The 24,332-nt window shown below is 38.0% G+C and overlaps 1 protein-coding gene across 1 annotated transcript; it reads left to right on the forward strand.

Annotated features, from left to right (window-relative positions):
• Positions 1-758: 758 nt before the first annotated feature.
• Positions 759-24,332, forward strand: LOC113235474. Its single transcript, XM_026471169.1, has 14 exons — positions 759-908; positions 6,211-6,393; positions 7,375-7,678; positions 9,242-9,500; positions 12,892-13,076; positions 14,626-14,874; positions 15,579-15,785; positions 16,653-16,794; positions 17,267-17,470; positions 18,191-18,342; positions 18,643-18,773; positions 19,639-19,781; positions 20,645-20,773; positions 21,359-24,332. Exons 2-14 carry the CDS (start codon positions 6,227-6,229, stop codon positions 24,178-24,180), a joined length of 5,094 nt encoding a protein of 1,697 aa, XP_026326954.1. The 5' UTR covers positions 759-908; positions 6,211-6,226; the 3' UTR covers positions 24,181-24,332.

Below are 24,332 nucleotides of genomic sequence, written 5' to 3' on the forward strand. Positions count from 1 at the left end.
AGTTAATGTTCTGTGTGTAACGGAGCGCAGTTCACACTCACACATCAGAAATATAAAATGGAATATTGTCAGTCAATACTTCAAAGATTCAAAGAAGAAATAACTGAGAAATAGGCAAAAATCCATGATATTTACAAAATAAGTATTTGTTGAGTTTACAGACCCAATAATACATTCACCAAACACTAAATGCCCATTTGATAAAATAATGTTAATAGTAACAGCCTGAAGCAGTATTTTGAAAAGTGACTATACCAACTTTAAACTTTGTAGTACATACTGCAGTAAATGCCTTATGTTATGTCATAATTTTTGTTTTGCTACTAAAAGCAAAACAAAAATTATTAGGTTTTATTTATAATTTTTTAGCATTTCTTTATGATTATTTATTATATTATTTATTTATTATTATATTACAATTATAAATAGGGTTATGTAGTTACTTTTTATTTTAAGAGCATTATGGAACACATGAAAGCAATAAATACTTTGATTTTTTCACACCTCTGTATTTATGCTTGTTGATCTTTGCGTTGTACTTTTCCACACAATGACATTAGTTTGTATGTGTACGTTGAATATCGTGTACATGCAAAGAAATAGGAACTAAGTACACACACTACAAAACGAACAAGTGGGCGTTGGGTATTGTCATTCAAATCATCTGTTTTCGTGAATTGTTGTATATTTTGTATATAAACTTAATTTATTTCCCATTTATTTATTAATGAGAGTTAAAATTAATTAAAAGCATCATTTATGGTTGCGTGAGTGAGAGAGTAATGTTTGTTTGGGCTCCGTAGTTTTTATTTGGTGTGACGTCATTGTTTTCGAGTGCCAGTAACAAACGACGCAGTTTCAATTTATTCGAAAATGGATTTAAAATGAGAATTGTTTTCGCAAACAAGGTGAGTTTGAAGATAACACGCATTTCGTTTGTTTGTATTATCGCTGTTAAAGTTAGTTTGTGGTCTGGTTTCAAGAGAGTAGTGATTGCCATCGATTTCCTTTGTCCTCGGTGCCCATACACAAAGTTACCGTATCTACATACTGACTCGGACAGCTGTTTCACAACAATATTGTGGTTGTATTTTTATCTTGTCTGCTCGCCGAATTTTTGTTATTGTGAGGTAGGTAATAAAAATAAAGTTATTTTGTGAAATTATGTAATATAGTATGTATTACATACTCTGCATCGAAGTAGTGTAATACATAATGTAAAGCTACGTTATTTTCGCGTTGACTCATCATAATTCTCTTAATTACTTTGTTTTGGTACACAAGAGTCAATAATTTATAGAATAAGGGTAGTCCAAACTAAAACATAATAATTCCTCAATGCATGGTATTTTTTGCAAATTCATCTAAAATATAAATAAGTATAAATATATGCAATCACACCAATTTCTTTATGTTAGAGAATTATCTGTACTACTAAGTCTTGGGCACTACATAGCATATTTAGACCAGAATAAATTTAGACAAGCTTGTTACCCAAAATGGTTCCATAAAATCTAACCAGGGATGTCCTCAGGTTAGGCTCTTTCACTTTTTATTTTTATGGCTCCATCAATATGAGAACTGATGATTTTGCCATTGTCACAGTTGAAAGAAAAAAAACGAAACAAAAAAAAAATTTTCGCTAAGCTCTAATAGGACATTAACCGGTGTTGGTAAGTTGGACTACGGGAGTACTCAGTTGAGAATGTAAAACAAAACAGCAAAACAATATTTATAAATATATGTTATTTAAGTGGATAAATTTACATAGAGTAACAATATGGGGGGAGAACACTAAAGTTAAGAGGTTGTTTATGTTAATGGGGCGGAGGAATTTTGGAGAAAGTAAGTTATAAAGTGGAACAGCAATATTAGGACAATTGAAAAAAATGTGTTCCAAGGTACCGTCTTCTAGGCCGCACTCGCACAGCTCTTTAATACCTGGTTTTGATACAAAAGAGCAAGTAATACAAAGAATAATGCATATGAATATGTGAGTATGCCACAAGGCATGATATTATTTGTTTATTGTATATCTCTGCCATCCACTAACTAAAATGCGGCTAAGTGACAAATTGTCAAATATCCTATTGTATATAGGAAAAGTGTGTATATTGTAAATAGGAAAAGATAGATTACAAAATTCTCTTTTAAAAACAGTTAAAATTAGTTAACTTATACGTACGTTAAATATTTTATCACTCAGCCGCATTTTAGTTAGTGGACGGCAGATCTTTACTTCAGACAGCAGGGTCCATAAATTGGTTAGGTTTAATTTTACTTAAGGTCTACATTAGTAAAAACATAATTTTTTTAATTTTTTTATGCTTGTCAGAAAAATTTAAGCCTTTTGCTTACAAGCACCAGAATGAAATTGCACAATCTCTGATTAATGGCAAAATGTAATTTATAAATTTAATGAATCTACATAGTAGCAAAAATTTATCAGTAATAAATAATTATTTTTTAATCTAATGGCTACTATTAAGAATTACTAAGCCTGAAAGTAAAAACCAGCAGAAGCTTGATTGTTCTCAGTATGTACTGATTTTCTAGAATTTTTTTCAAAGATATTAATTGTCTGCTCATTAAATTTTCCAATCTGAGAGTGACACTAGTTTCCATACTTTAATTTGCACAGACAACAGCACATCAAGCTACACATTGACAGATCTTGTTCCATTGCATTGGAGGTGATATTTGAACAAAAACATATCTCTAGATGTGCATTTGACTGTACTAAGTGAATAAAAGCCACTTTTTAAATTTAAAGTATTTTATGCTGTTAGTCGCTAATTAAATAATATTTCACAAGCTTGCAACAGTTGGGCAGAATAAACAAAACAATTGATAATCTGATCATTCAGATAACTGCAAAGTAAAGTATAATAATTGATAGTTTGATCATCCAAAAGGCCGCAAAATAAACTAAAACAATTGACAATCTAGTCATTCAGAAAGCTTCAGAATAAACAACAACAAAATGCTAGTATAGTAATTCAAAAAGCTTGATTTGATTTTAAGAATTGTGCAATATTTTTTTATTCAACGTAATATGACTATGTAACGTGATATGGCTACGGATATTTATGTAGGTGTAATGTGTCGGTATTTGATATTTGAAAGGCTATGTATACTACATTATAAATTCTTCTGCTATAGTTGATGAGTATACAAAACTCTCTCCTGGGGTAAATCCAAGACAGAGGAATTGAATAAACCTTACAAAATCATACATTTTTTAACTCTTTGGATCATGGATTGCAAATATTCTGTAATCATGTGTAATCATGTTCATAATAGACCACTGGCTACTGTCATATAGGGCCTGAAATGTCTGGAAATTACCTATAATAAATTATGATAATAACAAATAATAAATTCAACTTAAGGCAGCGGGATTACTGTGGCATGTTGCTTCCAGCACAAATGCAGCAAGTGGGGTTGCTTGATAAGGCACGTATCATATGACGGCTTTTGAATTTGGACCTGTGACTCTGTCCGACTGTGCTACTGCCTGAGGAATGAACCATGGGAAAGGCGAGAATCTAAAATAACAAATAACAAGAATAACCAATAATAATAATAACAACAATAATAATAATAATGCATCACACACTTGGCTGTTAGCTAGTTGCTAGTTGTTATTATCAGTTGCATGTTTTGTCATTGTCATTCATTTCAAATTAAGACTTTTAAATATAGAATAAAAATTAAAAAGTAATTCAAATTTGAATTAAATGCAATCATCACACAAACTTATTGTATTGAAATATCATGGACTTTTAACCAAAATCATTTTTGCTGGAAATGAAATAATTTATTGGACCTAAATTGTGTATAATTGTTTTTTCAAACAAACCAGCGTCTAGGGTCCTTTGCAGGTCCGATAGTCACAGTTGATTGTTTGTTTTAATCTCATAGTGATGGTGATGTCATCTAGCCATTGAGGTTAATCTAGTGGTATATCTAGTTATTAATCCTTTGGGCTTCACTGCATATAAGAGTTGATACAACTTCAAATGGCTTGGGTTGATACCACATAACAGTGAAAGTGTTGAACCTATCACATTGGAAAAAATATATAGCAAAATTGAGGACATACAGTGTGAAAACACAATTCCTAAAAATTTTTACGATAAAAAAAACCATAAAATTTTACAAGAAAACCAATGACTTTTTATATCAACTGAATAGAACTAAATATAACACGTATGTATACAATATTCATTTTTCAAATGGCTTTCATTTCGTTTCTAAAAAAAATTAATTCTGAAATAAAGCCAGTGTCCCTGCCGCAAAATGCAAACAAGCAAAATGAACTATATTAGTATGGGCAAAAATTTGGATTCGAGCTGAGGTAGTGTTGACTCTCAAGGTATATAATAAATCAGTAAATGTTCACGGCTATAAATAAATGTAAACTAGTTATTTGCTGATTATTTTACTGCAAATTACCAATGTTTAGAAATACATACAAATTTTGTAAGCTTCTTTATAACCGTGAAGGGCAAATTGTAAACATCAGAAGATTGTTGAAGTTACTTGGTACTTGGTGCAACGGGCTGGTATCCGCAAGGTGTAGGGTCCTACTCGTGCCACCCAAGCTCCTCCAGGAATCTCAGCAGCAACCTTGGTTTGCTGAAGACTTTGGGGAGTGACCTTGTCACTCCAAGGTACTTCGCCCTGTAGTTGGCCACGCCGGAGCACTGTATGTAGGATGTGCAGCCGTTTCCTCCCCCTCCATGCACGCTCTGCATAGAAGGCGGTCTGTGATACCTAAATTGAAAAGGTGTTTATTGTATGGACCATGACCCGTTAGGTAGTTAGAGTGCGAAGCTCTTGCCTTTTAAGTTTAATTAATATTCGAGATAGACTGGCATTGAGCGATGGGAGTGCTTCCCTCGCCTGTCTACAAACCGTAAGGGTGGTCCATGTATTATTATGTGAAGATTTTGTACTTTTGTGTATAGTTGTTCTGGACCATTGGTAGGGGAGGGTTCTGGTCCTACATCGACCGTCTCCGACCATTTTTTGGCTAGTTCATCTGCTGCGTCATTGCTACGTGAGCCGCTGTGTCCTTTAATCCACTGTAGAGTTACATGGATTGTTGAAGTTTTCCTATCAATGTTGACATCTTCGTATATTTGATGCTTTATTGTAGCCTAAGAGAGTCACCACACTTATTGACACGGATGCGCATTAAGCCGGTCAAAAAGAACTTTATGTCCGCATAGGTGATCCGCGAGGGAAGCGAAACGCGCGACATCTCATTCACTCTTACTGCATGGACATAAAAGCTATTCCATGTGAATAAATGTGGTGAGTTTCTAAGATTAGGTAATTTCGTTTATCACGAGTGATTCCACCCGGAATCGAAACTGGGCGGCTACCTCTTATGTCTATCTTGATTTTTATGCGTGCGAGCAATAGCGGTCAAGAGTTACATCATCTTTGTATGATAAATAAAAATACATAAATAAAATTTTTCCTAAAAAAAAGGCATACAAAACAAGGAACGGAGTTAGCTACAATCTGCTCTTGCAACTATTGTGGAACTGGGAAGCTTCAAATTTGTTGATAGTAACTGCTAAGCATCAAGGATATCAACATTTACACTTACATATCAACATTTACTTATATTTTATATATATGGCTTATATTTTACACCAGCATTAAAACTTCAATTCTGGTTATAATTATTGTAATATGAACTTATTTCCAAAACCATATCTAGATAGTGTTTTGGTTAAAGTTGTAAACTTCATTAGTTTGCAAATGTTTTGTAAACTGTGTTAAAAAACATGAATGTTTTGAGAATCATTCGAGTTTTTGTAAATGCATTAATAATTTTAGGAAGTGCATTGACTTATTTGAGTTTGAATCACATGTCTGAGTTTCTCGCAATATTTTCTTTTAGTAACTATTATTCTAAACCCTAAGCATTTGATTACGGCTTATGGCAGAATATCAACGCCGGCTAGGTAGTCCACAGTCTGCTATAGCTGAGTCATGGACCTATTTGACATAAAACAAACAAAAATTTGTTATTAATTGCTTATTAATTTGTATTTCTTTTTTTTTATTGTAATTTTATTAAGTCATGTCATTTTATTATATCAAAAATTTTTTTGCCTGTACTCTGTAGGCTTTTTGAAATAATACATTTTATTATAGCGAAAGTGTCACATGATACAATTATTGCAATAGGCGACAAGACACCAAAATGTCAGCGGAGTCGCCGCGGCACGCGCGGTCTGGTGGCCCGCTCACCGTGCCCTCGCAGCCGCCCAGTGACCGCAGCATTATTGACGCGGTCTCCGGCTTCATCAATGACGTCACACTCTCCTCCTCCTCGACAGTCGATCCTAAGGACGTCATCCAATGGGCAAGGTGAGCGACGCGAATTCCAGCTTCTTTAATACAAATAGATTATGACCGACGCCATCGTAATAACTGTAATAATACAAGTGTATTATTACAGTACACCTCTCGACGACGTTCGGCACGTAAATGTCTACATTTCGCTTGAAGCGTAGGGTTGTCACATTATTATTACAAGTCGTATCCATAATTTGAAAAAACCTTCACCTGTCGTGACTGTGTCGTGGACGTTTACTTTATCGTTGAAAAACTGTCGTGTCTAGCTGTTCCCACTAGATCGTGACGACAATTTATGGGTTTACGGCAGCCGCCTTGTCGTTTGCACGACAGAAACGTTTGAAGTTTGAAGAAGAAGTGACGTTTTATGTATCGTCGGATGACTGTCGTTCTAGCACTTCCCATTGTCACGACAGTTAACGTTACGACGACACGTAATATCAAAAAAGGCGTGAACGACAGTTAATCGTGTTGTACTAAGTACATCAAATGTGGACAACTTCATTTATATATATAAACCAGCCTCCGTAGCATGGCTATGCTTGATAGTCACGACACGCGCGATAAAATTGAATAAGCGCGCCCTATTGGCTATCTAAATTAGATCTGATTGAGACGGCCAATAGCGCGAATTTATCTGAATTTTTTCGCGCGCATGTCGCGACTATCATGCGTAGCCATGCTACGGGAGCAGGATGCTTTAAATTGCACGACTATCCGTCGTAACGACATAATGAGAACGCGCCCTTAATATGGAGTTTCTATACTTGTCTTTTACTATGCGATCGTAGACGTCACTTGATTGTAGCACCATCAAGGCGATCTCCGACGGTATGACATCATCGTTGTTTTTCAGAAGTATGAGTAATCGAGTCATAGACGCCAATTAATTTCAGAAGGCACTGGTGCTGAATGGTCATACCACCTATAATAATATATGTTAACGACGGTAGCTCCAAGAGCACCAGCTATAGGAATATATTTTCTTTTCAGATTCGAAACAGCAGACATAAACGAGCCCACACCAGAAGGAGATAGCGACAATGACATTTCTCCACTATTACTAATCTTGGGCTATGGCTCAGGTGTCCAAGTTTGGCTGATTCCTCCCACAGGAGAAGCACAGGAGGTGTTATCCTGGAGGCAGGGTCAAGTGAGGGTGCTCCGTATACTGCCCACACCGCAGCACGGCGATTGCTTCGCGTCGAAGAGGCCTCTCATTGCCTTGTGTGACTCTGCTAGCCCGGGACCAAGTTTCTGCTCGCTTAGTTTTATTTCAATTAGAGGTGGTGAACAGGTGGGTGAACAATTTAATAAAGTATTTTTAAATTCGTGTTTATTCTAGACGCTGAAGCTTCATTAGGATATTTAACCGTACATCACAACTCGCCTCAAATCTAGACTACTGTTCAAGTTCAAATTATCATTCATTTATAGTTGAGCTAAGTACACTTTAAATCACAGGTTCCCAAACTTTTTGGCTCACCGCCCACTTAGGCAAGATAAAAAATTTCAAAGCCCACCACCACAAAAAAATTGAAAACACGTATTTTTTACATTACTTCAACCAAAAAAAATCTTAAGGCAAAAATTATATAATATACGTAGTGTAGTTTATATATAGATAATATACTTTTTTTTCAACTGCGGTATCACCCTCTGGACAACATCAACTTCCACTCCCCAATTGCTTCCCCTTAGGACTCTTCAGCGCCCACTGGGGAGCGGTAGGGACCACTTTGGGAAATTATGCTTTGAATGTTTAAATTGATTGAATATGTTATATGTATGTACACTACTCATTCTTCTGAAAATAATGGTGGGTCGCTCTTTGCAATCATTATTTGTTCACAATTTATCTTTCACAATAATCATTTTAAAATATCACAACCTGAAAGAGCTAAACGTATAAACTGTACCTTTATATAAAGTATACTTAACCTAAAAGTTTATTTAGGCTCAATTTATATTGCGGCGGAACGGAATGAAGCGAATTTTTGTAAAGATATTATACATTGCATAATGAACTTTATGGTCGATTTTGTAATGAAGAATAGAATGCTCGCTCATTCCGGCGGAATAAACGAGCATTCTCGAGCATGTGCAAGAATTCTTAAGAAGAAGGAAGATTTTGGCTCGTATCTAGTTCGCACGTTACACAATTGACTATAAATTTCATTATGCTATGTACATTATCGTTACAAAAATTCGCTTCCATTCTGTTCCGCCGCAATATGAATTGAGCCTTACTGTGCCAACCTGCCACCGTGGCCGAACGGTTACTATGCTGGCCCGCAGAGGACCCGGGTTCGATTCCCGGGCCGGAAGAAATATTTGTATGGCCTACATTTATTTCTCTCGTGAGTTTGGGTGTAATTTGTGATTGTCTACTTGTCTCCAAGGCACCCGCGACACAGGGTTTCCCTAGTGCGGGGCTATGAGTGTGTACGTTATTTATTATCAACCTTGAGTGGTGCTGTAACTCAGAAATTTTCAGGTAAGTTTTTTGTACTCAATTTTGGTGTCAATTTTTATTATTTAATTACTCGAATATATATATCATCGTGATATATTAAAGAATATTTCAGGTTACCACACTCGAATATTAAATAATACTTCATGATGATATTCTATAAATATTTGAATAAAATGAAATTGTCACCAAAATTGAGTACAAAAAACTTAACTGAATATTACCCAACTGTTGTCGGTAGGGCTGTCGCTTACCTACTAGGCACACTACTTGTTCATCCCGTTACGTGATTTCATAAAATACAAAAAAACCCAATATACAATGTCCTCTAAGGACATAGTGTATGAGTTTACCCTAACACAACCTTATAAGTATTTTTCTTAACAGGTGAAAAGCATAAAATTCAAGAATCCCATCCTAGATGTGTTGGCAAACAAGCGTTCGGTAGTTGTATCCTTCTCTGAGCGCTTTGCGGTCTTCGATGCGGCCACTTTAGAAGACCGAATGGCTATAACCACCTGTTATCCTTGCCCGTGTCCGCTAGGCGGTAGTGCACCTATTAATCCACTGGCGCTAGGAGATCGCTGGTTGGCGTACGCGGATAAGAAATTGAATCAATCTAAGAGAAGCAGCGGAGGATGTGAAAGTAAGTAATGCTGTATTTAATTTTACAATAAGATTTGACCGCCTATTGTATATTGGTTATATGTATAATATAATTATTTCTTTCATATTACCAATGCTACAATATTACCATTTAAAATATAATGTCATAAAATAAATCTTCACTAATATTAAAAATAATATTACCTACTATAAAAAATTGAAATACTAGTGTTGCAACGAATAATATATTCGGCTAATTTTCAGGTTAGTTTTCTCTACCAAATTTCGGTGGCAATTTTTATTATTTAAGTGTTAGAGTATATTATCTTGAAATTTTAAATAATAATAGTAAATAATATTATTAATCATAAATAATAGTATTAATAATTATAACAAACTAGTGGAGTAATTTCACAGAAAATAATTGAATATCATGGTGGTGAAACATCCTGACATTCAATAAAAACGCTTAATTTTAAATAATATTTCAGTTTATTACAACCTGAAAATTACCCATTCGGCCTTTGGCCGGATTCGAGTTTTTCGCCAAACTGTTCGGCCTGATTAACACACGTACTAACAATACTTCAAGTCGTATGGCATAACAAAAATGGCACTTGAATTGTCAAGTTTATAATTTAAATTTATGACTTAATGATGATTTACTTTCGAAAAACATTATTTTTTTAGTTTGCAAATAATAAACTGAAAAATCCGAGATTACTTGATTGATTTGGTTAGACTTTGTTTAGTAATAAGTATACATACATAGATAAATGGAATAGATCTGAAATAGTTACGTTTTCAATTTACTTTGTTTTTCTTATTTCGTCTTTCTGGCTTTAGGCATTTGGTATGCGGCCGAATGAACCCAATAGTAACCAATATTCGTAGCTCTAGTAAATACAAAATATTGTCAAAAGACAATGACCTCGAATAAAAAAAATCATGATTGTTTTTGCAACAAATTCCTCTTCACAGTAAAGTTCATTATCCAATAAAGGGTTCCATTTTCATTTTGAAAATAACTTACATGCAGGCATTGACTTAGTCAATGCATACAGGTCTTAAAGGGCTTCTATGGAAAAATCAACCATGTGGTGGTATGCCAGCTGATATTGTATTGAACCAACACAAGGTTGATTTTCCAATACAGAATTGTAATTCAAACACTGTTTTAACTTGATTGATGTAGAAACAAACAAACGGACTTATTAGTTAAGACGCTAATGTCAATACATTAACGTTAACTGATGCTAGCATTAACGATTTTCCTCATTGACTTACAAATAAATGGACGACGGGTCTAATACAAAAACCACGAAAAAATGTCCCAAGTCAACCTATTTAAACGTAGTGACATGTAAAGGAATATGAAAAAGCTAAAACGTTGAATTTAAATTGTAATGTCATCGCAGTACTGTCTAATTTTGCTTGCTTCGCCGTCAGTCGAACAAACGAAGACTAAAGCGTGAATGACGCTTTGTATACGATTTTAACGCCCTATAAGTTCGGACATTTTTTAGCGCGGACCCGACGTCCATATAATTGTAAGTCAATGATTTTCCTTTATAAATTATATAAATTACTACAGAGTGAAAATGATCGCGATCCAAAGGTTACTTATTATTTGTACGTCATTTATGACAATTCTTTAAAGTCATACTATGCAGGGTGTAATCAATAAGAGTGCCCAGGCGATTATTCCGTACAAATCACAAAAAAAAAAAAAAAAAAAAATATCACACAGCGAAAGATCCGGGGAGGCCAAGAGTCATATTAAATGGCAGCGGTTAATTTTAAAATTTTGAATATATCTGGTTTTATTTAAAAAAAAGTTATTGATGCCGCTTTACTAAATTAGGTAACGTGCTTTCGATATCAATTTAAAGGTTTTTGATGTCTATGTTTACGGAATCGCCTGGGCATACTTAACGATTACATTTTGTATATCAGATTTGGGAAAATAACTTCTAAATTAGTTTTGGTCTGGGTGTTTTAGGGAGTGCCCCAGAGCAAATTCCATTGTTATGTTTTCCATGTATAGGTTATTATGCTAAAGCGTTGTGTACAGAAACGATGTAAACAATGACTCCTATCTGTACAGAAATCGAGTAACAACAGGTCCCACATAAACACAATTTTAAATTTTAAGTTAAATAAAAAGAAGTAACTTTACAGGGACTGCCTTTAAACTTTAACATATTACTTAAGGTAGGTAATAGTTGATGTACACTCCACACATCAGCCTTGTGCAGTAAGCAAATATCTACAAGTGAAGACTGAAAATCAGCAATGCTGACTCTTTCTCCTTTTTGTCCACATTACATAATTCTATTGTATATCCGTCTGTAATCATTAAGAATATATGAAGATATTTTGTGAAGAAATTAATGTTTTTTTATTTTTTAATAAGCTAATTTGAACGAGGTAATTAGTGTAGTTGTCTGTCACATTATTTATTTATACACGTAACGAGTGGCATTAAAGTAAATATCTTATCAAATACAGCAAATAGGTTCATTTATTGTCTTCACTGATAAGGGTTGACTCACATTTTATCGCGAGACTATTGCCTTGGTTTACCTTGGTAGTTGCAAAACAATGCATTCGCGGCCAATGCCGCGTGTGTGAAATTAGTTCATGTTATATTATGAACATATAATACAATGGATATTGTTTAATGAGTTAGTTCTTATGTATTTTTCTTTAGCGCCTTTATTAACATTGATGTAATATAATTGTATTGAGAAGCGAATAATTCACACTGTTAATTTAACTACATTCATTAAGGCAATAAATGGTTCGATAAACAAAGGGAATGTAATAACTAAATATAAAATGCGAGTATCTTACACCGATTGGCAAATCCTTTCGCCACGATGGCAAGCATTATCTATGTATGTCGTCGACAAGAAGAAGAATATAAATTATCACTAATAAACAAAAACTATCACACATTTATTTATACACATTTATTTATATGTAAAACGGATAACAATCAAGTAACATTAATAAGAGTTAAATATATATAAAGTATAATATATAAAAGATAAGTTCTGTACTAGATTGTAACCCTATTTATGTTGACACAACATTATAAGGTAACAAAAAAGATCTGATGTTCATATAATTTGCTAATAATTTACTTACTTAATTAATATACCCACTTATATACTAAATGCAAAAGCGACATGGGTTTGGGTGAATACCTATGTTATACTTATATATATAATATAGTCCACAGCTTTGTTGTTTTATCGTACTTATATATAACATAATTTTCCTTCATGTCATCTATATACCACACATTCTCAAGAAACACTTGCTTGATCCTTCCAGAATCGTATGGTAAAAGAACACACTGCTGACATTTGTGTCCTTAAACCTACAAATGGAGCATAATTAAAAAAAAGGTTTATGAATTTCAGGCGAAGGAGTAACGAGCTATACAGCTACTGTGCTCCACGCAGCCAAGTCTTTGAGTAAGGGGCTCCGGGGTCTCGGCGAGAGTGTGGCGCATAGCTTAGCAGGGGGCCGCGGGGCCTCGCAGTCGCCCTCCCCGCCCAACGCCGATCTACAGCAGCCCGGCGTCGTCACTATACTTGACATAGAGGTATTATTTACTGAAAAAAATAAAAATGGTTTAGGCTGAATATAGTTGGCTTACAAATAATGAAAGTATTGAGATTATTTAAAGATTTTAAAATTTTCCTTTCCTTTTGCTACTGTATTAGTTCCACGGAAGAATAAAACAATGGAAGGGCCTAAAGGCTCGATTAGTATCAGAATCGCCGTCACCAAAACACATACTATCATAATGTTAAACACTATGATATCTTGATAATGTTTGGTCGTAGTGTCTTATTTAAAAAGATGTAACTAATTCTGGACTGTTAATATGATTCATACTTTACCCTGTTGGCATATCTTTGAAAGTTCAATGCCTGCTATTGCAAGTTACGATTTGATTTTATATTGAAATTTCTGAAGTTCTGTGTTAAGTTCGATTAGAATCCTTTGATTGTTACAAAGGCAGCCAAAATAGCCGACGCGACGTTAGTGTGCAACCTTCCTATAAACAACAACGAATCGAAAACATTAATCGGCAACTTAAAAATAAATTGAGGTGATAATTTGTTGTCGATACGTAGTAATTACAATGACGATAACAAATCAATTGTTTTATTTGATATAACTTCTTAACAAACAGAAGGAGCGTACTGCGTTCTTTATTGTCCACTTATCGTATTGCAAAACCTGAACAAACAGTATCGGTCAATGGCAATCATATTTACAAAATAGAACAAGAAATGTTAATAGAATGACGCAGCTTTTATATTTAAAGGATTGTTCAAAACAGTTGCTTGAAAAATTGTTATTTCTACAGCTGTGGTATGTAATGCGAAAATGTGTCTTTTTAACCGACTTCAAAAAAGTAGGAGATTTTCTAATTTTTAACGCGATTAGATCGACTGTGATTGTGAATCGATTTCGAGGATTCTGTTTTTGTTGAAAAAGGGAGTACCTCACTAGTGGTCTCATTAGAAAGTAATATTTCACTTCTAAGACCCGTTACACACGGCGACTTTAAGCAGCGATACAAATCGATGCAATCGCTTATAAATCACTCTAAGGGCGGCAAACAAGGGGATGAATCTGGTTTATTGGATTTTACCCACTTTCTGTTAACCGCTTTCAATAAAACTTGGTAAAATACATGTAATCCCACAAACTTTTAAGGTCGAGGAGTCTAAGGAGTTTCTGTTCGGCGAGTTAATACATACACGTCACTCGGAGCGTAGGGTTGTCACGTTACTATTTTAAATTTTAAACATAATTTCAAAAAAATTAAGGTTTCGTCACAGTATTTTCTTGTTAGTCAACTTATGTCTCAGGATGACGGGCGTATTTGCAGTGCCTCCTAGATCGTTACGAATTAAAATTTTGAGCGGCACAGCAACTATTAAGGCCCACGGTTGTTCGTCAAAAAAAATAAAGAGAAAAAGCAAAGTTTTTTCATGAGATCAGAATCCTATTAAAATTGCCTTCCTCTAGTTAATAGAGCCTCTAAGACCTGTCCGTTCCACACTCACTAAGATTGTCCGTTTTTTTTATCCGGATTCCACTTCAGAATTTAGTTCAATAATTGAATGCATTCCTAGGGCAATGAAGAAGAAGACGGACAAGACAATGAAGAGTCGTACGATCCAATCGTAGCTCACTTCGTAGCGCACTCGGAAGCCATCATTGCCCTGAAATTCGACGCGAGCGGCATGCTGCTGGTGACGGCGGATAGGCGCGGACATGACTTCCACGTGTTCCGGATCAACCCGCATCCTTGCGGGCCCAGTCTTGCTTCCGTGCATCATTTGTACGTTCTGCATAGAGGGGACACTACAGCCAAGGTTCAGGTGAGATATAAAGCAAACTTTGAACTGCAAATCTGTAATTTTTGTAGCAGTATAGCTCCTTGTGAAAGAGTTCGGCCAGGGAAGTGCTGCCACCTTACCTATTTCTGCCGCGAAGCAGTAATGTGAGTATTACTGCGGTTCGCATTTGAAGGGTAAATGTGCTGGTAAAATTATAGGCATATGGAACTTATCTACTTACGTATCAAGGTGACGGGCACAGAGTGGCACTGCAACTGTATGAATAGGCGTGTTGTTTTATTATATGTATATAAAAAAAAAGTTGAACCAGAGTCTGTTGCCTTACCATGGCTACCGCTCTTACCAACTGATCGAGATAACAGATACAGATAGATATACAGAGATAACAAATTGAGTCTGCAGATTTTACGAATTTTTCTGTGCTTATTGTACTGTGAAACCTGATGAACTGTGAAACACTTTTACAGCTGTCAGAGACTCAAGGTCGTATTCCAGAACTCTACTCAATGTTTAAGTCAGGATCTGAGTATGATTTCAAGCACTGGAAATACGACCCTAATGGCAGGGACTTGAGTATGATTTCGAGTGCGAGTACAGTCGGATCTAAAGAATTTCTCTCTGTATTTCTTCGATTTTTGTATCACTAATAACTTTTTATTACATGGCATTTGTATGACATACGATCTTTGTATCTTCGATTACGTTTATATTCCATCACATTACAGGACATAGCAATATCGGGAGATTCTCGATGGGCAGCTATATCAACATTGCGTGGAACGACACACATATTCGCCTTGAGTCCGTATGGCGGCGCAGTTGGTGTGCGCACGCATACTGCACCGCGAGTGGTCAACAGGCAGTCGCGGTTCCACCGATCTGCCGGGTTGCCCATACACCCGCATGCCCATGTTCATACTTCTGGCAGCCCTGTGAGTATACTCATATTGATTCAGATGACGTTGCTTTATCATGTTATCGTTTTACTGACTAGCTGTCGTAACTATACTGTTTTATCATTAGACAGAAGGACATTTTGAGTGTTTTGTCAGGCGCTATTTCATTCGGACATTTTGTAAGCAATGCAATTTAATAATTGCATTGCTTACAAAATTTTAAAACACATACACTACCTTTATGTAATTATTAGGGTTTTTTTAATTTATTAATAATATTCATACTTAATCTATTTCATTATAGGAAAACTTAAAGAAACAGAAGTCTTAAATCCTAAACGGATTACCGTGTTATTTGTAAATATCATTCGTCATCAATTTTCACGTTATTTTCCTTTACTGTGATTTGTTGTCTGAAGAAAAAGGTTTATGATCCATGCTTCTTTGTATACGTTTTTACTAGTTCTAATAAAAAATAAAAAATGTTTTTTTAATGTAGGTAATCTGAAATATTTATTTGTATAAAAAGGGTACCGTGTGGCGAGTTCACATTACGTATGGATACACAGTTGCTATCGGAGTTACGATTTAAAGCAATTATTGCATGTGGTGGTGAATTATATTTTATAATGTGGATTTTTTGGAATAAAGGGAATGGTTGTATTTCTTTGATATGCTTCGAAACATTGTTATACAATATATTATATTTGGTACCTTCGTATCGATCTTCGTAACGATATCGGATGTAATTTAAATTAAAATGAATTATTTACTGAATGGAACAATGTAACTTTTTTCCGTCAAAATTTGTACGTTATATCCATTCGTGCTAAAAGAGATATGCCGACGGCATGGAACGAACGCAAGGGATTACTGTATAAGATGTTGTTTGCTCGTAACCAGGTATCGGAGGGCGGCGGCGCCGGCGCGTGGTTCCCCAACCCCCGTCTGCCGCCGTTCCCTCTGCCCCTGGCGGCACCCCCGCTGGCGCAGCTGCGCCCCACCGCCAGCCTGCCCACGCACACTATTACGCGCACTAGCTCCGGTGCGTATCACCTCACCGATGGCAATGAGTATCCCTAGATGGCGCTGTCGGCAGCGACGCCTTCTCTTGCTTGCACGGCAATCATGGCTGACGACGTGCCGACTCTATTTGGCATTGTACTGACTTAATTTTGTTATTGATACAAAGTTGGAACATAAAAAAATTCTGGTCCAGTTAGATCGAAGGGATTTTTCTTTGTGTTCGACCTTTGTATAAATAATAACAACAAAATAGTGGAGTATTTTCGCAAAAAAATGTACTGAAACTAATATGGACTGGAATAAATATGGACTGAATTTTGTTAAATGTTAGCTTTCCTGATCACATGCCAATCCTTTTAGTTATCTTTGACACAAAGTAGTCTAGTCCATTTATGAAAAAAACTATGTGTCAAATAACAAAGAACTACAACAACGTTTTAGGCGGCGGTTTTTCTTGTGACACAATTTCCTAATATTTATCTCTTTGGCAGGTCGCCAACGTCTCTCATCTCTATCAGAAGACTGCAACACAGCCCCACTGCTGGCTCGAGCCCGGTTTGGCCTGGCACCAGTGCCACCAGCTGCCACCAGTACCACTACTGGGTCATCTCGACCGCCACCAGTGGCGGCCCTTTATCTGATGTCTGCTAGTGGCTGTCTTTCACACATTGCGCTGTATCCTAGACCTGCCCGAAGTGAGTACCAAATCATTAGTCACCACTGCCATTACTGAACTATTTAGTAGGGTCACCAACAAGTGTCACCGGTGACCTTGGGTGTCACGTTGCAGCATTCGAGTAATAATTTAAGTTCCATTTCAAAAATATTTTTTGATAAGTTTTAAATAAATAAAATGATCTTTATTGTAACAATAAATAATGTGTCAAACAACCATACCCATTAACTGATCTCAAGTTAGGAAATTCCCTATACTATCAGAGTAACAGAATTCACTTAGGGGCACTGCCCGGAACATTCAGACCAGAATCAATTTAAAAAGTTCATCAACTCCTTATCCACCGTCCATGGTACAAACCGTTGGGCCACTGAGGTGATAAATACAAAAATTGTGTATTGCCACCATTGACCTACCAACAAATTGCCACAATGACACTTTTTTGGACACAAATAACATATTAAGCAAAAAAAAAACAGTTCGCCAAACATGTCAGAGGGCAAAAGGAGGTGTCATCTTGTGCTGCCTGGAGCAGTTATTGTCGCAGACAGCGCTGTTTTTCAGCGACTTTCTTGTCCCGAAGATCTTAAGAATGCGACGGGCATAAAACAATTATAAAATTTGAAACACTAATTCAATGTCTTCGAGAGGTTGTTGATTTAAAATTATAATTTGTCATCTTCACCATGTATGAAGTGGCGGGCTATTGCTATTATTAAATGAAATCTTATATGCACAGACGTCCCAAAGGAGAAGATATGCGATGAAAGCCCCATCGAGCTGGAGGTGGAGCCGATCGCGCAGTGGCCGCTGCAAAGGCCACCCGCCGCCGCAGACTTGCTGGCGCCGCTGCCACCCTCCAACCCGCTGCTGCAGCCGCTCTCCTGCCGCGTCAGTGCCATCTCCTATAAACACATACACCGCACTATCCAGTATTATTTTTGATTAATGTGAAATTTTCTAACCCTGCACTCTTGTTGTTAAAACAAACAATTTGGGTTTTACAACTTTCAAAACACTACGCGGGTGCAGTTGGCGTACTATCGGTAACAAGTTGCATTAAAGCCAATAAGATTTATAGTCCAAAAACTCTGTCCATGAAATCGCGTTTTTGACAGGTTGTTAATTAATCATAAAATAGTTTTATCGAATCATTGATGTCCATTGCTAAAGGTGTGTCGTCCTTTACAGCGCTGTGCAGATATGTGCATGAGCGAAGAGGAGCGCTGGCTGTCACAGGTGGAAATAGTAACGCACGCCGGCCCGCATCGGCGGCTGTGGATGGGTCCGCAGTTCGTCTTCAAGACTTACAACTGCACTGGGTACGTTACACAGTCATTTATATACAACGGGCCATTTATGTCACTTATCCGCACTTATATTATTATGTACATTATTTCACCGTATAACTTTACGCATAGTCGTTATGTTTTTGCTTGTAAATAATTATACCCTCTTGTTGGTCCTCTTTGAAAACAAGCGCCTTAGGAAACTTTACACAGGGTTTCCCTAGTACGGGGTTATGAGTGTGCGCGTTATTTATTATTATTTATTTATTATTATTATGACAACAATGTTGTGTTTAATGTGTATTTGTTAATCAAGTGCTTATCTATCTATTAACACTTAAAGGACTTTTCTCAAACATGCTCAGATATGTAGCATTATTAAAAAAAACACAAACGCACAAAATGTGTCACTTATGGAGCGCGTAAATTTTTGTTGGCCTAGGCCGCTAAAATTATTATGTAAATCCATTTCTGTCCGCTGCTCTAAACTTTTAATTATCAAAGAGCTATGAAAAGCGACTAAAGGAAAGCTGTCATACAGCCTACTGCTTACTAGTATCAGTGTGCGTAATTGCGAGAATTATAAAAATAAAAAAAGATTATCTGTGGTATTATTTATTTTGCGTTCAATCGTGATGCACGAACATACCTGCACCACATACTTTAAAAAAAGGTGGCAAAATAAACGACATTACTGTGAAGTTCTTTTGTGTTATTTCTATTTTTTTATATTTCCTCGCATTGTTTGAGAAAAGCACTATATATACCTCGGCGGGAACGGAGATTGCACGACCCGTATAATAACTCAAATTCGTCCGGTCATCCTTTACTTCCCCACATCTGCAATAGTGTATTGTTAATAAAATCTCAACCTGTAGTATATTCATGGTTTTTTAAGGTCCAACTCGTCCCTATCGGAAGCAGAGACTGTGGAAGTGGACACGAGTGCGGCCCGCGGCGTTGCTCGCTCCAACCCCGTGAACATGCCTGGAGTTCGGCCAGTCGTACCTGTACTAATCGACTCGGGCTCGGCCAGTGAATGTAAGGCTGACATTTATAAAACGAACTTTGATTTCAACTAAGCATAAATGACGGGCTAAGAAAGTTTGTCGTATCTACAAAACGTAGATGTTGACGTTGGCGTTGAGTTTACTACGTAGTTTCTTGCTTAAATTTAGCTTAGACCCGTTTCGCTAAGTTGCTAACGTAGCTAAATTACATTTCGATCGAAAATGAATCTTATGTGTCAATAATTTGGATTTATTTTTCTCTGTCAACATGTCTAGTGCCTCTACGATGAGATTACAGTGGCAGCTAGCGACTGCGTAAAATGTTTGTATACAAAATATTGTCTCTTGTGATCGCTAGGGGAGCTGTATAATTTACCATACAAAATTGTGAAGTAATTTGCGCGATCGCTGCCGACAACTGTCACAGTAAACTCGTGGTAGAGGCACAGGTCGAATATCATCCAAGAATATGAGCACTTTTTTGGTGCTTTAGTTGATCATTGATTCGCCATTTTTTGGTGGTGCTAGGTAAGTAAGTAAGGTGCTAGACCATCACATCGCCTTGGTAGTTCTACCAGATTCTCTCGAATAATGGAAATCCCTGAACCAGTATCCATAACGCCAAGCACCAAAAATATATTCACTTAGGATCTGGTCATTTAACTAAAGTTGCTGTTGCTGGGCCATCTAGGTTTTCCAATGGCAGCTCGAAGAATTGATAACTGACGAAGTAGGAAGGTTATTGAGTTGCAACTACGAGTTCGAAAACGGTAATGTAGGGAATTTTTTTTCAGTCGACATTATTTTATAGCGATCCATCCTTTAGAGAAGTAGAACAAGATTAAATAACGCAAACTGCGATGGCAAACAGTAATTTAAAATTCAAATTTTTAGGTTCACTCGAGCATTCGCCATCAGATAACTTTCGCCGCAAATCGCAGCTCGCGGAGTCAGGTCGTGCCACCTCCGTTTGCGATGTCCAGTTGAAAGAGGATTTGGCTGAGGCTATGAAGGAAGACCATGGTAAGTTGTTTCTGTTACTTTGTAACGGTGGTTCATGTCACACCGGGCTTTTATTGACGGGACGGGACTGTTTTACAGTGAAAAGGCTGTTAGAAAGGCCTGCACTAGTTAGTGATTTTGCTCCAGTAAATAACCGTTTAGTACTTCAGCAAATTCTAATTAATTGAAAACTAAAAAAAAATCTGTATTTTACGACATGGAAAAAACAAATTGCATGGGACTTGCTTGTAAAAAGAAAAATACTCGAATAACTATAGAAGAGTAATTTGCTTTTAAACACGAGCTTTCGTCTCGTAACGTTAACAGAAGCGTGAACAGTGCTAATACAGTAACAAACGCGTACCGCGACATATTCACACGGCCGCTTGAGAGTCGCGCGACGACCACGTCGCGTCGCACGCGAGCGAAGGAGGAGATCGAAGAAAGCATTGCATCGGAAGCGCCTACCGCCGCCCGACCTATACCGAAGCCAAAGGCACCCTACCCGCGATTTTGGCTCCCGATTCGCCGCGGTCAATGTCATGCTTTTTTCTAAATCTCCTCCTCGACGCGAGAGACTAAACGGTTGCCTTCGGTTTCGTGTAGGCTGGCGCGGCGAGGCGCAGGCGGCCGAGTGGGAGCCGCCCACGAGGCGCAGCGCCGTGGAGCGCGCCGTGGACCCGCTGGGCACCGTGGTGGTGCCGCTGCCGGCCCGGCGCCCGCCGCGGGACGACGCCGACGCGCACACGTCGTCCAACGCCGACGAGGGCACGTTCCGGCCCGTGCTGCGCGCGCCCGCCGCGCTGCCCGCGCCGCCGCCGCTGCTGGTGCGCCCGTTGCCGCGCACTACCACCATCCCCGTGCAGAGCGTGGCCGCGCCCCCCGGCCCCCCCGGCCCCGCCAGCCCCGAGCCCGCGCCGCTGGCCACCACCGTTCTCATCCCCGCGGCGCTCACGGCCGTGGCGTGGCGCGCCGACGACCTGCACCTGCCCGACTCCAGCCCCGAGGCCGACCCCCTCGTCCGCGCCCCGCCTTCCCGCGACGTTCCCGAAAGGAGCGACGCTAGACGGACGGAGTCGCCCGCTCGCGTTGACGACCCGCCGAGAGGTAAAATCGCTTCCGCCGACAGAGTAAAACGGAGCGCCGCGTCCAAGCGTGAGGGATCCACCGAGCGGAGGAAATCCAAAGCCGACCGGGCTTCCGACCGACAGGCTACGCCGGTAAGAACCGATACGCCAGCCGATGGGAGTTCGAGCAAACCCCGCAAAGAGAAATTTAACGAGCAAAAGGATACCGCACTCCGGAACGATAAACCCGCTAAGCAGAAGACTGTCGAAGAGACGTCTGGAGCTAAAACTACCGAGCCCGCAAGACAAGCCGCTGACAACGCAGCGACCTCAGTAGACAATAGTAGCGTAGAAATTAAGCGATTCGATGTAAATAAAGATCTCAAGCGTCAGGAGCGTGATGTAAGTAAGGATGATAGTGCGCGTGATAGGGGCTCGGCGGAGTGTGCCGAGCGAGAGAGTGACGATTCTAAATCACTGCCAAAACCGAATCGGTCGTCGGATGATATTCAACCGACGACTCGAGCTAGAATTAAGAAATCTCCCACCCCGAAGTCAGTTAGTGATAGAGATAGTGAGGTTAGCATTAAGGATAACAAATCTAAACATATCGAAAAACCTAAAGATGTGAAAGAGCCAAAAGAGATTAAAAAGCAAAAAGATATTAGGGAGTTCAAAGGCAACAAAGAACTTAAGGAATCGAAAGAAGTTAAAACTAACGATGAAAAACCAGTAGGGGACGCTAGAGATTCTATAAATGTATTAAAAGAGGATAAAAAAGAACGTATTGTAGCTATTAAAGATGAACCAATAACGTCAGTTACTTTGAAATTATCCGTTAAAAAAGAACTTGAAAGTTTGACTTTACGGCACGTTGAGGATGAAATAAAAACTGAAGAGCAAGCTTGGGACATGCTCCTGAATGAACCGGGAAAACCTGTGATTTCGAATGTCAGTCCGCAAGTTACTATCGGTGAAAATATAAAAAATGTCGAAGACAAGCCCAAAATTAAGAAAAGTCGGAAGTTAAAGAAGACTCCAGAGGAGTCGCTATCAAAGGAAGACGACAGTTTTGTTGAAATACACGCCATTGAAGAGAAGCAGCAGTGCAGTGGAGATTTAGTTTCGATTTCAGATCCATTTGATGACTTGGAATCTTCAACTTACCTTGCCAAAACAAAGAAACGCGGATCTAAAAGCTTTACTTTCGAAAAGAAAGATGATTGTGAGATATTGCCTCCAAATGTTCTGTTACAATATGAATCAGATTTTTACAAACCTAGGATCTCAAAAAAATACGACGACGTATCTGACATTGAAGTTTTGCCTGATACCAGTTCAGCTCAATTATCTTACAGCAACATGTTGAAAGTTAAGAAACATGATGATGGTACTGCTAGTGAATCTTCGTCATTCTTTGCTAAAGAGTCATCAAGACCGTGCAAAAGCAAGTCATTGTCACCATACCCCGATTGGCGCAAATCAGAGAAACCTGTTGAACGAGCTGAGAGAAGTGAAAAAGATGTGTACGTGATCGACACCGCTGAAGAGGAGTTCCCAGTCATACAGATAACTAGAGGCGCTAAACCGCGCAGGAAATCTCCTCAGCCAAGCGGGTACAAAGTACAAGAAATGGAACCGGTCGTTGAGAAATTAGCAATCAAATCCTGGAGCTCTATAGCGGCTTCAAAAAATTTTAAAAAAGATGAGGGAAATGTAGAAGTATTAAATAAGAAAGTTGAAGATGACGAAAATAATAGTGATGACGACGACAATCCGGTGTCTTCCACGTCCGTTTCGCTGCAGGACAAATTGTACGAGCTTTGTAAAAGAACTGATATTATGGTTGCTGAATGTGATGCCCCGACCGAGTTGAACTTTGTTGAGGAACACCATGCTGTGCTACACGATCTCCCACCTCTGGAGCCGCTGGATTTTGGTTTGGACGATTTCAAACTCGAAGTTATGAGAGATAGCCTTTTAGATGTCAATGATACTAAACTAACCAGTCCCATTTGCAAGATCAGTATTGATGATATTCTATCGTCGATCAAGGAGACCACGAGTAAAGTGATCGAATCGAGCTCGTTCAATTTGATTGATTTGGAGAAAGTGCCTGCGAAGAGAGAGAAAGGATACAGTGTCATTGAAAGTCATAAGATAACGTCTTTGGAGGTGAAACTGGATGATGATACGAAGGATGAAATGATGGAGAAGTCATCGGATGACGACAATACGTCGCCTGTCACCTCCACCGATAGTGACAAGGAGGACAAAAAATCTGCTGGTGCTTCTAACTTAGTTACGCCTTCTTCAAAGCAATCAGCTAAGTCTAAGAAATCTCGTAGGAAGAAAAAGTAATATCAATAACATGTGTTCAAAATTACTTCAATTTTTTCTATTGGTGTTTCATAGAATTCAATACTTAAAGTGTTTGCTGCTGTTGTTGTAGTGAAATAATTTAGATAAAGCAATTTAATCGTATGTACAGTCAAAAGACAAAAAAAAAAATT

The sequence above is a fragment of the Hyposmocoma kahamanoa genome, unplaced genomic scaffold (genome assembly GCF_003589595.1).
Source record: "Hyposmocoma kahamanoa isolate Upper Pololo Valley unplaced genomic scaffold, ASM358959v1 87, whole genome shotgun sequence".
NCBI lineage: Eukaryota > Metazoa > Arthropoda > Insecta > Lepidoptera > Cosmopterigidae > Hyposmocoma > Hyposmocoma kahamanoa.